General features: G+C 33.3%; 1 protein-coding gene across 1 annotated transcript in view; it reads left to right on the top strand.

The window, feature by feature from the left end:
* The window catches only part of Esyt2 (extended synaptotagmin-like protein 2), an 85,699-nt gene extending 75,375 nt beyond the window's left edge, over positions 1 to 10,324 (top strand). The window contains exon 24 of the mRNA XM_085950996.1: positions 734 to 10,324. Within this exon, the coding sequence (XP_085807122.1) occupies positions 734 to 814 (81 nt within the window). The 3' untranslated portion in view covers positions 815 to 10,324. The remainder of the gene's footprint in view (positions 1 to 733) is intronic.
* The last annotated feature ends 7,139 nt before the right edge of the window (positions 10,325 to 17,463 follow it).

Genomic DNA, 17,463 nt, shown 5'->3' with positions numbered 1-17,463 from the left:
AAAATATATACCTAACCAACAGAAAAAATCTCTTTGAATACGACATCCAGCAGGATTTGAATCTGCACCCCTCGGGATTTGCGCCCATGTATTCTGACCACTATGCTATACGTGTCCTATCTCATTGCGACAAAGTTAACTATTAATTTTTACAATACTCTGAAGCGCTTTCTAAATCGCATTACTTATTGGCAATCGGTTTTCGTATTTTAAATCAAAGTATTGAATTTCCTTGATTACTAACCGGTTTCAGGATCACTCCAAATTTTAGTTATAACGTATTTGCTAATAATTTAATAAACTATTTTTTTATTCAATGAATAATTCACCAAATTTAAGAATGTAATATTCTTTTATTGAACATACATAATTTGAAAACACTTCGGAAAAATATATAACCACTAGAAAAAATCTTTTTGAAAGAAAAATACGTCACCCAGTAGGATTCGTAAACTATTTATTTAATTCAATGAATTTCTTTATATTGAACATACATAATTTGAAAACACCCCAGATGTATATTTACTAGAAAAAATATGACATCCGGCGAGACTTGAACCTATAACCACTGGATTTGCGGCAATATTTACCAATTAAGCTACGGGCATCGTACCTAATCTAGTCGTTTTTAGATGCGTATTATTTTGGTGTATTCATAATGTCCTCTATCTATAGTGGAGCAGAAGAGATAATACCTATTGAATTAATATTACTTTTCGTTTATTATTTTTAGGTTATAATCAACTTGGGCGATTGCGATCTTTCTCAAGCGCAAACATGGTGGATGGACCTGCTGCCGGAATCCAGAGAATAAAGAGTCACAACAGAACGTATACATGAACCATCGACATGATGACATCGATGACAGTTGACCGCGAATTCGACCGCGTTATGCATAACAGATCAATCAATGTACTATTAAAAAAAATGAGTTTAAATGAGAATTGTTACCAAAAATTTCAACTCGGAGTTCTCAACTTTGAGAGTGAGAGATCACTTATCAGTAACCGTGGGCTGGACTCCTGAGCTATTTTCGAGACATCTAAAAACGACTTTTTTAATCTTTGACACGTCAACTCTTCAAGTCAAGGGGACACATAGGAACCGTTAAATATAAAACAATTATTACTACGCACTGTTTCAAGGAAGTAGTGTAGCTATAGCAAAAGATTATGTCATATTGGAAAAATCATTTTAAATCGATTGTTAGTTACGTTGAGTGAGTCAATGATTTCTCTACTCACGTCACTAATCTACTGATAATAACATCAAACACAAGTCAAACGGCAAATTTTTACAAGAATATGACCCGAGTATTCCGTTCCTCGTAACTCACAGGCTGCTATACCGGCTCGTAGGATATGAAGGCAAACGATCAGGCTGGTGAACTGTGGATTCTTGACCTATCGTTCTACAATCTTTCATTTTTCATGCATGTATCGTTCATTTGCGATTACACCGATAGTTTCAAATTTTTTCTAGTTTGCCGTATTTTTCTCGATTAATCATTTTTGCCCGGAATAAATTTGTACATACTGGGATATAAAAAACAATGCTCCTTACTTGGTTACTCCCCTTTCAAATATTCGGCTTCCCCACGTTAATATCTCGTGTTCTCATGGGTTTGACAGTCTAAAATCGATTTTCACAGTAAAATGTAGTATAAATATATAGTATAGTTGTTAATATCGGGTTCCTTCAATAACAATATAATTGCATTCATATTATAGAATCGCATATTGATCTAGAAATGCATCTTCTTCGGCCATGTCCGTCCCTTAACTGGAGCATATGGATACGGCACAGCGCCTCCAAGAATCCCTATCGCTTGCCAGTCTCTTGCGTCATTCCATCATCCCGTAGGTCTGCTGTATAGACACTAGATAGTATTTACCGGCTTTTTTGAACGCCGGAATCCAGTATACTTGAAGAATAGACAAGCCAGGGTCAGTTGTTCGCAGGACATGGACGAGCTAGGTCCAACATAGTCTATTCACTCTCAGCGTGATAAAATTCATAAATGCATAACGCGGTCAAATAATTTTCTATCATGTAATGAACAGAGAATAGCATGAGGAAATATTAGTTCCGTTTTCTGCTGTACTTCCTTGCTTAAGATCTTGCAATTAGCTCTATTACAAATATGATTCTTGTTAGAATGGCACCCACGGTGAAACACAATATGCCGTTAACTTTAAAACGTCCTGAGCTCGAAATTTAAAATTTTTATTATTAAAATATTGATTAAAATTTTTATATTCATATATTGTCTATGTTATATATTAATTAATTTAGCCTATTGCTTTTGGTATAGCTTTATTGTAAATCATATCCAACTCGAAACGGATATTAAATGCATCGTAGAGCATCCACACGTCACGCTGTCCACTATAGGTGTGTACATTATCTTTGTAATTAAATAACCCTATAAAACTGCCCTTGTAAAATAAACCTCACATTCAAATTGTCAAAATGGAGTTATATTTCAGAAGTTGTTTGTTTTTTGTAGTTCTACAATCAAATTGCATAATCTGAAACAAGAGAGAGTGGGAGATGCGCCAAGGCCATATAACAGACGTCATTTTGACAAAGCCCGCAATCGTAAAAAAAAACATGTGGGAAGAAACGCATCTGTGTATACTTTATGATTAAGCGTTTCCACTGTAGACATGTTTTCGTGTTTTTTAAAAATCTATTTACATAAAGCGCATGAAACCGGTTCTGATCATTATGAAATTATATGAATTTAGTAGTATGTATATATCGTATTTCGTTTTGATTAATAAAAAGTTTAATTAGGTTAAACTTTATTAATGTACATGTTGAAATACCCGACTTTGCTCGGATGTGGCATGCACTTTTGTGTCTTCTTTTTTTTTAAATTTATTTTGTTTCTTTCGGAATATTCAATAATGAAATGTACAAAGTAAGTTATCTGGAAAAGTAAATCTACAACACCAATTTTTTTGCATTTACATCTGGAAACCCATAATAAAGAATCTATCAATAATGTTTTCAGATTAATAGAATCATTATTGAAAAAGTTAGTTTTATTGGAAGAGAGTTGTTAAGAAAGTTTACTAAATGGTTTCCAACAATGTAATCTATAAGCTGTGCATGTTTCATCAATATTGGTCCAGTACTTTTTGAGTTATAACTGAACATCAAAAACAAACAAATCGCTAGATTTTTATTAAATAGTATGAATTTGCAGAAATATGTAAGAAAATTTTACCGTCTTAACATGAATCATTTATGTGGAAATATGTTTATTTGTTTTTAGAGGGCAGTATATAGGTATTTAATGCAATTTTATAATAAATGATCTTTTAGGTTACCTCACTAACGGGTATTTTTGTGTAATTATCTTCCATCTTTGTTAGTGTAGATGACCCGTTACATTTATGACAAACAATCATAAATGCCAGGCTTTTCTGCGAGTCGCATACTCATATAAAAGCCATGCATAGGTTCACAAAGAAAGTGAATTTAAATCTATCATATCTAGGTATATGACTGCTTATTTTTATAATTTAATAATAATTCCATTGCCCAATCCAGGGTGGTATTTATTTAAAAAACCGCAGATTCTCCATCCCTGGTCTAATCAATTGAAATGCAGTAAACGACTTAAAAATGCTTTTTTGACAGATGGATACGAAACTGCGGGTGTAAGAAGTTGTATATAAAGCATGCTATATCTTTGAATGTGTTGATTTCTTTTAAAATATTTGTTTGTGAATAAATCAAAGTGAAAGTGACAGACAATCAACCGTAGATGTCTTTACGCGTGAAATGCGCATGCTCTTTAAAATCTTGTAGCATAATTATTATAATAGGGATTGTTTGTCGTAAATGTCATAAATGATTGATACTTCTTAACTGGTTCTATGCCTTCAGCGAGTTTTCTCGCTCTACGAGGCCGTGATCGAGCGAATTATCTCATCCGACTTAAACTCAAATTATTAGCCACTGTCAATTGATTTGCATAATCTAAAAAAATTAAACACACAATGACATCTGTTTGAATAATTATGAAATACTAAGACAAATTATCGGTATTACAATGATTTTTTAGTAAGAGCTTTGCTCTACATTCAATGTGTGTCGTTAAAAAAGATACTGCCATAGTAATATCGTGAGGCATAGAAAAGGTTAAAAATGGCGTCACGGTTTCTTTTACGCGACAGATCAATGAATTGTATTGGTTAATCTTTTAAAAGATTTCTTTGGTATTTTGCATTTAAACCGTCCTATAAAAATAATCGCCAAATGGGCAAACGCGATGATAAAACATGGTATAACACGTATAAGTCTATGTTCTTAGAAGACTTTGTTTATATGAAAACAGTGTTTCACGTCTGTCAATTCACATTCACTTTATATTTAGTAAAAATGCTACAATTAAAAAAAAAAAAACCATGATACAACAATGAATCAAAATGCATTTTGTTTATAAATAATTTTAAGATAAATCAGACCTTTCAATTCGTAACCTGTTTTTATCAATCGTTTTACTATTACTAAGCTATAATATTACGTTACGATACAGTGATGTACAACTGGTAGTTACCAAGGGTTACCGGACACTTTGCAGCACTAAGTTTTACCTACTATGTAACTGGTAATTTTTTAATGAGAATATAACAGAGGTAATTTAAAAAAACGCCCCATGATTTGGGTAAGGGGTTTTCAGTTTGGTCGGTGGCTCTTGGATCCATAAAAGTTGGACATCGCTGATTTAATCGATAAATATTTTTTAAGATGAAAGGGTACAGTTTGTAATATTTTATTTAAATTTATTTGAGACACAAATAATCAAATTGAGGTCCTTTGAATTGAATGAATACAAGTGTGCACCGGTGACTGAGTTGGGTAAATCAACTTCAAAGATTAATTAACTACAGTAAAACCCCGTTAATACGAATGCTGCTAATTCGAAATTCGCTGTGAATCGAAATATTTGATAAAACAAAATTGTAATTGTTATTTTTCGTAATTCGAATTTTTTTTTAAATTCTCACTATCATCAATTTCGAATTATCGGGGTTATACTCTATGTGATTATATATTCTGTAAAATAGTTGTCAAAGTTATATTATAAAGTATTATTCTCAAATGAGGCGATCAGAGCAGAAGTGGCGTAACCCACAAAAATGTCTAAACGGAGTTAACCATTGGAAGAGGTTCCCTATTACCTCTGGAACCTCTTCCAATGGTTAACTCCGTTAAGACATTTTTGTGGGTTACGCCACTTCTGCTCTAACCGCTTCAAATGAGGTTTGCAGGAGTACAAGACAAGCCTAAATATTAAAATGATATAAGTTGCTATGTAAATAATAATAACACCTTTGTTACATGCTTGGATACAAACATTACAATAAATTGTAATGTTTGTTTGTTTAATGAACAAAACTGCTCCCGACTATTTTTTAAATTATAATATGTCACTTGTACTTGTTTAATCCTGAGAATCTCAATTATTCATCGTGTACTTATCACAAGTGATGTACATTATACATATTAAAATAATGTTTTTTAGTTTTTAAGATGTTAAACTTGGGCTATAAGCCTACAGCGAATTAATAATCTGATGTCCTTATTTAGAATTAACAATTTTCTAGCCTTATTACTCTATCATAATATATATATATACAAAATGGCTTGCTTCCTCTTCTATGAACTGTTCCCGGGAAGTCATTTTGTATACATATTTCTATATATATATTATATGCTCAATCTATATTATTTTTGTACATGACTTCTTATGACACTTTTTACCTTGTTTTGATATCTTTTATTTATAATACATGCATTTATAATCGTCATTTGATCCCTAAAATGGCTCATTCTTCGATGTTACTTTTTATATTCTGCAAAATTGTTACAATTGTTAAAATATTTCTCCATGGTTATATCCTTTGAGAGCAATTGAAATATTGATAGATTGCAGTGACAAAGAGCATTTATTGGAGAGAGGTAAGCGATGGATAACCTAATATAATATATTGTATATAAAAAGCCCTTTTCATCGCGTTTTCTATCACTGCGTTCAATATTTCGGTCTTTAAAATCTCAATTTCGTATTGACTTCTTCCCATAAACTCTGGGTGGCCATTGCGTGTCGCCAAAATGTGAAATCAAATAATCAGGAAACATTTCTTACAAAACTTCTATCGTTTGTCTCGTGGGTGTGGTGTGGCACGGTCAAGTTAAAACGAGAATGTATTGTCCATTCTAAGTTGTTCCATTTGGGACACCAAAAAGTTTCCAATCAACCAGTTCTATGCCTTTGAGTTATCTCGTTCTCTGAGGCTGTGATCGGCAGGCCACACATACAAATTTCGCAAGTTATCTCGCCTGACTTTAAACTCAATTACTAGGCACTGTAAATTGATTTGTATAATCTAAAAAATTAAAAACGGTGACTTCTTTAAATTATTATGAAATACTAAACCACAAATTATCAATATTACAGAGATTGTATTAAGAGCTTAGCTCTACATTTAATGTGTGTCATTAAAACTCTGCGACCTGTCAGATACTGCCATAGTAATATCGTAAGGCATAGGAAAAGGTTAACTATCTATTGCGTTGAAATCCCGAGTCAAATCATATGTCACCATTGACAGTTTCACACCATTTTGATCCTAAAGATAAATCGACAAAATAAACATTTTTGGGCGAATGCCATACTATACAGTGACTTTGGTGGAATGTAACTGTCTCGTGAATAGATTTTTTTGTCCTCTAATATCGGTTTTTTCTTATTGGCTTTTCCGCTAAGTTTAAAATGGGCTTTATCACTCATAATGATTTTATTCTGTCTCCGTTAGCGCAACAGAAATTTGTTTGAATGAAAACTGTGACATCGTTCGCACCACACAATCCCTTCCGTAATATACAATAATAATTTTTAAAATTTAATTTACAGCGTCTCCCAATAAGTTGATAAGATAAATTATGCACCAACCTGTTGATTAATTGTTCCATTTATATCTTTCTTATAGGTATCTATGAATATTTTTCAGTATTATTACGTTTGTCTATGAATTTGCTCGTCGAAATGAAATATCTGAATATAATTCTGCCCTGCTAAGTAAAAGCAGTGTTTTTGATTTTAGTGAAATGAGAACCCAAGTTTTAAACTACCGTTTCTCATATTATATTATCTAAAATTATTGGATTGCTTTGACACAATCTCTAAATATACACTATATGTATTATGTTCACTAAAATCAAAAATACTGTCTTTTTATTTAGCAGAGCAGTATTAATAAATTGCATTATTACTTTTTAAGCTTTATTCTTAATTTCTATTCAAAATTAGGCCTAGTTATGTGTACGTATTTTATTTAAAAATCCATGAAATGAAAAAAATATATATTTAATTATATGATCTATTATACCTTGTTTTCTATCCACGTTTCTATATTTAAAAGAAGCTATTATCAATTCAATCACTTATATTATTATAAAAATATATATTTTTAATTTATTTTTCACTACGTTTTTATTAACTTTAGGAACTAACTAGCCTTGTCTAGACAACTTCTATATAGAAACTCTAAGGGTCCACAAATGATATTCACGCATTTTTTTATTTGTGCCACAAAAATCTTTTACGCACCTGTCAAAATTACGTCCAATTTCTGAAGACCCCTCCAAAATTCTTGATGAACAAATTAGAAATATGAATTTGTAATTTATCGGTTTTAGTCACATTTTCTACAAATCCCACCCCTTCATTGCAAATCATCACGTTATGTCAAATATCTAATTGACCCTAGGGTGTGACATCATATATGGTGACCCCTTACATTCAATTCGTTCACCTGTTAATGACTTAATCAATTTTGTAAAAAAAGCTTTTGCTTTAATTCCATAGTTGTCAAAGGTTTGATTTCTTTTTTGCTAACTTTCTCTAAGCGTAATTAATAATAATAATAAAAAAAACATCTTATGCTTATAATTTTCTATAGGAAGAGGGTAAATTTAGTGATCTTTTAGATTTTAGACTATGCTTTATAGTCAAGACAATATAGGAGACAAATCAATGTTTATAAAAACTGAAAACGTAGACTATTACGAAATCTATTTCTGTAATGTGACAAAAAAACGCCTTAAATGTTCGAAAAGTGTTCATGAAAAATATCTATTTGTGATTTTCATACCTCATATTTAATTAGAGGTTTATTATCGTTGTCTTTTAATAATCATTGATATATTATAATATATTTTGTCCGAATGGCAATTTTGTCATTATGTTTCGCACTTAATTAGGACTAAGGAACAAATGTCATATTGGCTGATTATTTTTTCTTTGCATTTAGCCGAATCATCTTCATTTTGATACTTAAGTTGAGATGCACGTCGCTTACTGTCACCCTGTCACGGCGACAAATTTAGTCTATGGTTTCGTAATTTTGCAGAATATTTTGAACGATCACCACCTCTGTAAATTCAATGATGGAGAGTGTAAACTCTAATGTATTAGTATTTTGAATTATTATTCATGCTAATTTCAATTAATTTTAACAGTTTCTAGGTGTGCGTACGTTAAAATAACTTGCGATATTATATCCATAGATAATATTTTGAACAGAACCCAACCTGCAGACCATAGATAATAGACAACATTCTTATAGAAAATACATAGTGCCAGCTGCTAAATACAAAAAACATGCGATTTTAACATGAATATAAAATGTGAAGGCATAAAAAACGTTCATTGAGTCATTTGGATGCAGTGCGGTACAGCGTGAGGTGTAACCTCATTGTTGTTCTGATGATTTCGGCAGATTTCGCTAACTGACAGTGTGCTAAGGGATGGGAGTATCAGTCTGAAGACATTTTTAACACCCAGAAAAATGACTAAATGCTTACTGTGACGTCATGTGAAGTATGCGACGTGCATCTCAATATAATCACAACTTTAGTCTCGTGATGATCCTCTACGTGAACCGTAGCGCCATTTTGGTTACGTAATAGCCATATTAATTTCATAATAATAATAATTAGTTTTAAATAGATTAAATCTTTATACCTACATAACAATATAATATGAAAAAATACCGGTAATACATGTGTAATTCTATTGACACGTTTATTCGAATTTTCGTAATTCAAATAAAAATGATCGCAAAATGACCCGTACTATATGTCAGACACAAAAGCACGAATGCAAGAATATAGCCAATCATTTTGATGTTTCAAATAGTAATTTTTGGTGTATTAAACGAGGTTATTAGTTTCAAAGTCTTTAACCTCCATATTAACTTGTTTTTATATTTTTATTGATGGTATTTTTCCATTGTACACAAAATATCAAATCCAGCTCTGTATGTTAGTTAAATACAATTAAACCGGATGTTGATTGCAAAGTTGTTTATATTCATCAGTTACAATTTTTTATATTTGACGACTAACTTTAAATATGATTTTTTTTAAATTTGAAAGACGTTAAGATTTTATTTCGCTATTTGTTTAATGTTTTCATATTTCATATTCTATTTGCAATCCTGAATGTGTTTGAAAGTTTTTTGCGATTATCTCAAAAAGTACGGAACCGAAACCAACAGCCTCAAATCTAAACATACTTTTTTTATTGTCACTTTCGTGTGGTGACAATTTTTGATTGTAATAATTTATTTTTCAGTTTTTTAGTTCCTTTTAGTTCACTTTGAGTGTGTCGACGGAGGCCTTTGATAAAAAAATCTAATCGGATGCATTTGGAATCGAGTAAGACCTGCATGGACACACTCGAACTGCAGTGTTGTGTGTCTGAGCAGATAATTAATGGGTCTATTCTGATAGCGAAATATTATTAAGTAAAAAGTCATATTTCAATTAAGAATGTCTCAGCAAATTAATAACCGATCATTCAAAATTGAAATAAATCGTTAATTATGTCATACAGCGCCAGTGTAAATTAAAGTGAATGCGCAACACTCACTGTTGTGCAAATAATTTGACATGGTAATTTGTAGACATAATTCGTAATTTGATTCCATGTGTATTTACCGGGTTATTATAAAAAATAGACCATATTATAATGTCCTGCCTGCAAAGTGCCAAGAAAAAATAGTCAATTTACGTATTAAATTACATTATCACTACTGAGTGTTATATTTATACATTTTTTTGTTATTATTATAGTTGTTGTGATTGTTTATGAATGTTAAAAATAAAATTGCGTTACCGTTTATGCCCCATGGCATTTTTGGCCTGCAATTTTTTTCACAAATTTTTCTCAGTTTTTGTATTCTTAATTATATTGTATACATTTTACTCAATAAAAATTTGATGCTTTTGGTTCAAATAATTATTTTTTCTTACTCGCCCCCCTAATTCTAAAGCCGGGTACTCATTAGCATTAACTGTAACTGTAACCAACTCTAGCTGCAAAATAATTATTTGTCGTCCATACTAGTTACTGTATCTGCAATGGTTACAAAGTTACGGCTCGCTAATCAATACCCGGCTTAATAATTTCAAAATATACATTTAACTAAGACGCGAAAGAATGATTTGACTGAAAACCCTTCCACCTGCAATTTATTTTAGTTACGCAAGGAAAAAACTAAATGAAGATACAATAGAGCTATGGAACAACGGATACAAAAAAATCCATCACACAGTTACAAGCAGGTCACGGAGCATTGAGAGCAGTGGCGGCCGGTGGTCTTCAGAATAGCATTTTCTGGTAGTGCGCAATGGTTTACCTTCTATACCCAGCATTGGAGCATAGGGCAAGCACAAGTTCACGCCACTTCCCTCGGTTCAACGCCAACTCTTGCGCCTCCCGCCATGTCAGACCTGCAGCACGTAGGTCGCTTTTGTAGCACCGCTGCAGGGTGAGAGAGGGCCGGCCATGGCAACGGAACCCTTGAAGCTGTGCCATAAGGGTACGCAGTGTCACACTCTTTGGCGGCATCAGGAACACAGTCAAGTCTTGTCCTAGCCATGTAAAGGTTGTAAAGCGTCTGTCCATGATTACCTTAATCACCGAAGGCTGCCGTGTCAATAAACTAAGATAATATCTTAGTGTAAAAATACCAAAACGTCAAACTTCTCAGAAGGTAAATTAAATATGTCATAATTAACTATTTCTTTTATTCAACGAATAATTCACAAGATTTAAGAATATATCATTCTGATTATTGAACATATATTATTTTGAAAAAAACACCTTCTGATATAGTATATAATAACCAATAGAAAAAATCTTTTTTGAAAAAAGTAAGTCACCCCGACGGGGAATCGAACCCTGTATCTCCCGAGTATGCGCCTCATCCGTCGCATTACCATTATGCTACGGCGTGACATACTAATAGCGAACAAATTTTAACTATTGGTCAATTACTATACCTACCCATCAGCGTTCCTTCCAAATCAGCTACTTTGGCAATCGATTTTTGTTTCTTAAATCAAAGTAGGTATATATTACTATTACTTTTGATTACTAACCGACGTCGTGGAATTTCTCCAATATTTTTATGGATGTAGCTACTTGCACTTGCTAATAATTTATAATTAACTATTTCTTTTATTCAACGAATAATTCACAAGATTTAAGAATATATCATTCTGATTATTGCACATATATGATGAGGCGCATACTCGGGAGATACAGGGTTCGATTCCCCGTCGGGGTGACTTACTTTTTTCAAAAAAGATTTTTTCTATTGGTTATTATATACTATATCAGAAGGTGTTTTTTTCAAAATAATATATGTTAAATATGTCTTTGTTTATTTATTCTATTTCATAAAAAAGTTTTTTAACAGTTGATTTCATTTCAGCAGAATGATTTAATATCAATAAAGAAAAATAAATGTCACGGTTTATGGCTTAACGCTCCCAACAATGAATGCGTCAGGCAAATAAATAACCGCTGATGTGTTTTTTTATACTGAATGTATTTGAGTGGTTTAGAAATAAATGCGGCAGTTTGTATGTTCGTAAAAGTTTGGCGATTCATTAAATCTTAAATGTGGAATTGTTAAAAATTAACTCGCCAACATTGTTATAAAACAGAAACTGGCGTTTTTGTTTCTAGAGTCCTAATTTCGTGCGCTGATCATAAAGTGTGTAAAAAATGCTGCACAAAACGCTACCATGGGAACATTGGACTACCGTTTAAGAAGTATACAATGACCTCATTGTAATCCTGAGCAAACTGAAAATCCATTTGGATCGCAATCGCTTTGCGCCCATGAACCGAGAATTGTTCATAATACTGCTACATGTTCTTCGCGAAGTGAGTGATACACATATGAATAACAATGATAAGTTGAGTGATGCCTTCAAAAATGCAGGCAGTGCGTAGCACTTGGATAGTATTAGAGGAGCCGCCGCTGATTGAGAGCCTATCTAAAAAGAATTAAATTGAGGTACCATGACTGCTGTAGGTACATGTGATGGCTACACATCTCAAACTGTGTGGCATGTCATCAACGACTGCCCAATACTAGAAAAGGAGTGATAGACTCTCGAAACTCTGCGTAGACAACATAGTCATGAAATTGGCACCTTACGAAATACTAAACAACACAAGAGCACTACACAAAATATTTAATTTTGGCCATAAATAGACATCAATATATTTAAATATATATGTATATATATATTGACATGACACAACTCTCACAGGACCCGAAAGACCTCCAAGGTATCTGTATTATCTGTATTAGTGGCACCCAACTCGAGCAAGTCAGCAACTACGTCCTTCTCGGACAGCAGGTGCCCATAGACGGAAGCATGCACGATGAAATTGCTGGGAAACAAAGCTGGGATGGGGTGCTTTCGGGCGTCTGAATAGTATCTTCAAGAGTGACCTACCATTATGTCTTAAGCGTAGGGTGTTCAACCAATGTGTGCTACCCGTGCTCACGTATAGCTGCGAGACGTGGACTCTCAACACGAGAGATGTCCAAAGGCTAAGGGTCGCACAGCGAGACATGGAGAGATGTATGTTGGGCATCACGCGAAAGGACCGTAAGAGAAACGAATGGGTTAGGAAGCAGACAGGAGTACGCTATGTAATAGACATTGCCAAACAGCTGAAATGGAGATGGGCGGGGAGATGCCGTCATCCAGTGGTACCCAAGGGGCACGAAACGGCCACAGGGTCACCCTAAAAGCCGCTGGATTGACAAACTGGTAAAGTTCGGCGGAAATACATGACAGCGAAAGACACAGGACCGAGAGAGTTGGAAGAAGTTTGGAGAGGCCTTCATCCGGCAGTGGATTGACCCCGGCCGATGATGATATAATTAATTGCACACTTCACCAAAAAAATAAGGTCGAGCAAATTTTTCAATATCATAAATGCGATAATGACTAAATGTAATTAACTCTTTCGACGCAGGTTTATGCAGGGCTTAATTTAATTTAAAAAACTAACTATCACCATCTGTAAATTATAGTCTTAGTTTAATGAAAACAATTACGTATTACTGACAAGGTTTAGTGTGCACTATTGATCTTAACAGTTTATGTCCATCTTTCGCCACTGACCTACCATTTGGATGAGCTTTTCCTAAATCTGAGGTTCGGAATCAAATCTTTTAAACTTTAAAAGCGCCATTGAATGGAATTAGTTTCTTCTTAATTACACTGATTTTAAGTTCCCCGTCTCCACCCGTCATGTATGTACAGCCGTGGGTATGCAGGTCCACCTTACATGACGCTTAAAACGTGTCTAAAAGAAAATATTTTACGTGCTCACTCTGGTATCTCGATACGGAGCTGCATGGGACTGATATATCAACCATGCATTGTGTTGCATAAAGAAACAATTATTTAGAGAGAAAAGAAGAGGGTTGGACTGGCTCAGTTAGTTTCGGTGACATTACACTAGATGATCGCTTGGTCAATATTGCTGCTCAGACAAGAGTCTTGGCCCAATACTCGTCAGGTGTAAGCTATGCTTAACGTTTGATAATATTGTTTTGCTTCTAATGTGTTATTTGTATTTTTCTAAACGGCTTATTTCCTAAATCTGTCACAGTAAAATCAATAACACCAGATTTCAAGGTAAATAATTCAAAGAAGCCCTTGTAAGGCTTCTGCAATACTTGCCATATTCTACTTTCTTGAGTTGTTTCTAATACCTACAGTGGTGTAATTCAATACGGCCATCTTTTTAATAAACACTTTCACAATTTATTTTGTTTCATCTCGGTAAATACTTTCCAAACGGATCTCCACAATAGGTATAGAGTTAGTTATCTCAAGTGGTTCTCAACAATAGTTCAGCAAGAATTTGCAAAAAAACTACAAACTACCACACTTCACATTTTTGTAATAAAAAATATTTAACATGATCTACTAATACAACAATAGAACATTGGCTTGGTTCGATATTCGCATGATGACAATACATAGACACGAAGAAAACCTTCTTCAAAACATTTTTTCCCATGTTTGATCATAATATGAACCTCCACAGTGTGGACGTTGTATTAACCGGAGGGTTGGAGTGGACCCTTTTTTGAGTTGCTCCGCTCCAGAACTTAATACTTGCTCCATCTCCGCTCCGGGTGAAAGGTATTATACGTATAAAAATAAAAAATAAGTAGTTTTAAAACAAGGTTTATTATTTGTCATTTTCAATATTAAAAGTGAGGTTATTTATCACTCAGCAGTGTTGCAAAATATTTTCATTGGATTTTAGGATGAAAATTTAAAAATAATAAAAAAAACATCCGGACCAGTGGAGCACTGCAAATTTTCAGTGCTCCGGCTCCACTTCTGCTTTAGGTAAAACCCAATTGCTCCACTTGTCCGAGCTCCGCTCCAATGCTCAGTCTGGTGTTAACAGATTTTTGTTTTTTTATATACGAAAAATGGTTGTTAGCCACTTGCTCAACCTATTAGGTCCAAACAACATGTGAATTTTTGCTTAACCCCAGATTCGAACTTGAACAATTCAACATTATTGGTGGATACGCTACTGCTCGGCCATCTAATGTAGACTCCTTTATAGTCAAAGTTCTTTGGTGTGGTGGTATTTATTGAACAAAGTTTTAAAAAATATACAAACATAATATCTTCTTAGCACTGAACTCACCGTCTTCACGTCCCATGGCGATGCAGGTTATGCTTTGCTTAAAGGTAACAAATGTGAAATAAGAATGGTTAATGCTTCCCATTCTAAATCTGAATGTAATCACATTATAATGTTACTTTTATGGTGTTAACTGTCAATTCATGGTGAAAATGCATTATTTTATCAAACACAGTAGGCGCCAGTGGCGAAGACTCCATACTAGGCGATTATTTAAAGCCTACCTTCTTAAGAAAAATATTTTTTATTTTCATGTTGACGTATTTATATAATCACAAATAATAATATATTCAATATGCCCAAAGACATCTATCGTATAATTGTCATAATTTTACGATCTTTTCCCTTATTTCAATAAGCACCATCTATGGCATCTCTCGAAAGTTAAAAAAAAATAGAACACACCGCGTTTCGCTTCACATATTATATAGGATTATTTTCACGTGAACCGACGGGTTTTTCAATATGAAGTTTTTTTCTCATTATTTCAAAATGTCTGGCGTCCTGCATACAAATGTACAAGCTGTTTCGTTAGCGCTTCCGTCGCGAGAGCGCATTTATTCAAAATAATTAATAAGATCATTTAAAAAATAATTTCTATGGGATTCAATCACATAAATATGTATTGATTGTTGTTAAAAATATAAAATAATTTATCTCGTGATTTTTATTTATTTATTAGTTCACTCATTACACAATTTAGATATCTGATATTGTACTTACCTAAGTCATTTTAAAATGTCTAGTTTTACGGGTTAAATTATAAATTGTTATGGAACATAATATATATACAACAACGGATATTTTCATAGATATAGGTAATATATTTTGAGCGTATGTTACGTTTATAAATGTTTAGGAAAATACATAAGTAATTCAAACTAATTGCTTATTTTTATGAACTAATTATAACAAACCAATTAAGCTTTTGAAATTTCTTCGTTTTAGCGTACCTATTCAACAGTAGTAATATTGGGTTATCTTCTTATTTCCCGCAAATATATCTGACAAGCATGGTTACTCCCACAGCCTACCTCATTCAAAAAGTCACCCTTCGCCACTGGTAGGCGCTGGGTAATCCGGCACCCATATTTTTTCACTTATGCCGGATTGTCGGAAATGCTAGATTATTGGATTTCTAAAAGAAATAATTCTATCACAGATTTGCACAGTAAAAAACGGGCACCAAACTGCCGACCGAACGGCTCTCCGCTCTGCAATCCGGCAGTTTAATGTGAAACCTGCCGGATTATAGAGCAGGAGAGCTGAGTTGCAAAATGCCGGACTATTGGACGTGCCGGATTGGTGAACGCCGGATTACCGAGCGCCTATTGTAGTACTTTAGTTGAAAATGTCCCTCTCAGACAGACGAAACCGGTCTAGTTAATATTTAATAAAAGTAGAATTAGTACGATAAAAATTGCGTTTTATTTAAATTAATAATATTATATCACAACTGGATGTAGGTAGATGATTTTTCATTTACATCACTCAATTGCTATGGGCCTATGCAATGGACTGAAATCCATCCCATGATCAACGCATTGACACAAATAATTATAATATTACTTAAAATTTTGCAGGTTTTGATTTGGAATCCGCCACTGCTTGTTACAAACATCTTCAGTAGTTACGTATAAACAAATAAGTCGTCAGTATAGGCAGGGCTTATGTGTAGCAAAATATTATAAAAGAGTATTTTGGTTTGCAAATAGAATTACATCAATTTGACCTTTGGCAATATAAATTTTAACTAAGATATTATTGTAAAGTACGACGTATATATTTTGTCTGACAATAGTGTGAAAGGTCGCAAAGTAAGCATAGAGATTTATGTTTCTATAGTTCCTTAGAAGGTCTCGATGAGCCAAAATACATAGGTCGTACTATACTGTTATATCATTTTGGAGAATGTAATAACTTGAAATTTTTTTATTCACGGTCATCTTCAACACAGATGCAATGGGCCACGAATCAAACCTCATCTATAAGATGATGCGTAAATGATGGATTATATTTTATGGGAGTTATCTTAACCTATTGGAGACAATCGGTGCCAATTTGATGCTGCTGTCGACCAAGTGATTCTGGACAATCGGCGTTAATTTATATTTTTAGATTATATTCTTAAAACCTCACAAACCGTTACCTGCCATGCTATAAGTAAAAAGACAGTGTCTTTGGTTTTAGTGAAATGAGAACCCAATTTTTAAGTACATTTTCTCTGTCTCTGTAGTGTTGATGAATAAATAAAAACCCAAATGTAGTGTTTTTTATTATGTTTTAATTAAATTTTCTACCTACAATAAAAAATATTAAACATCTAAGTATATTAATAAAATGTACACAGTAAAATAGATCTAAATTATGTTAAAATATGATATGTTCTG

The sequence above is a fragment of the Rhyacophila brunnea genome, unplaced genomic scaffold, assembly GCF_057557595.1.
Source record: "Rhyacophila brunnea isolate RB1 unplaced genomic scaffold, BYU_Rbru_1.0 scaffold_24, whole genome shotgun sequence".
NCBI classification, from domain to species: Eukaryota; Metazoa; Arthropoda; class Insecta; order Trichoptera; family Rhyacophilidae; genus Rhyacophila; species Rhyacophila brunnea.
This window is presented reverse-complemented; position numbering and strand designations above follow the sequence as displayed.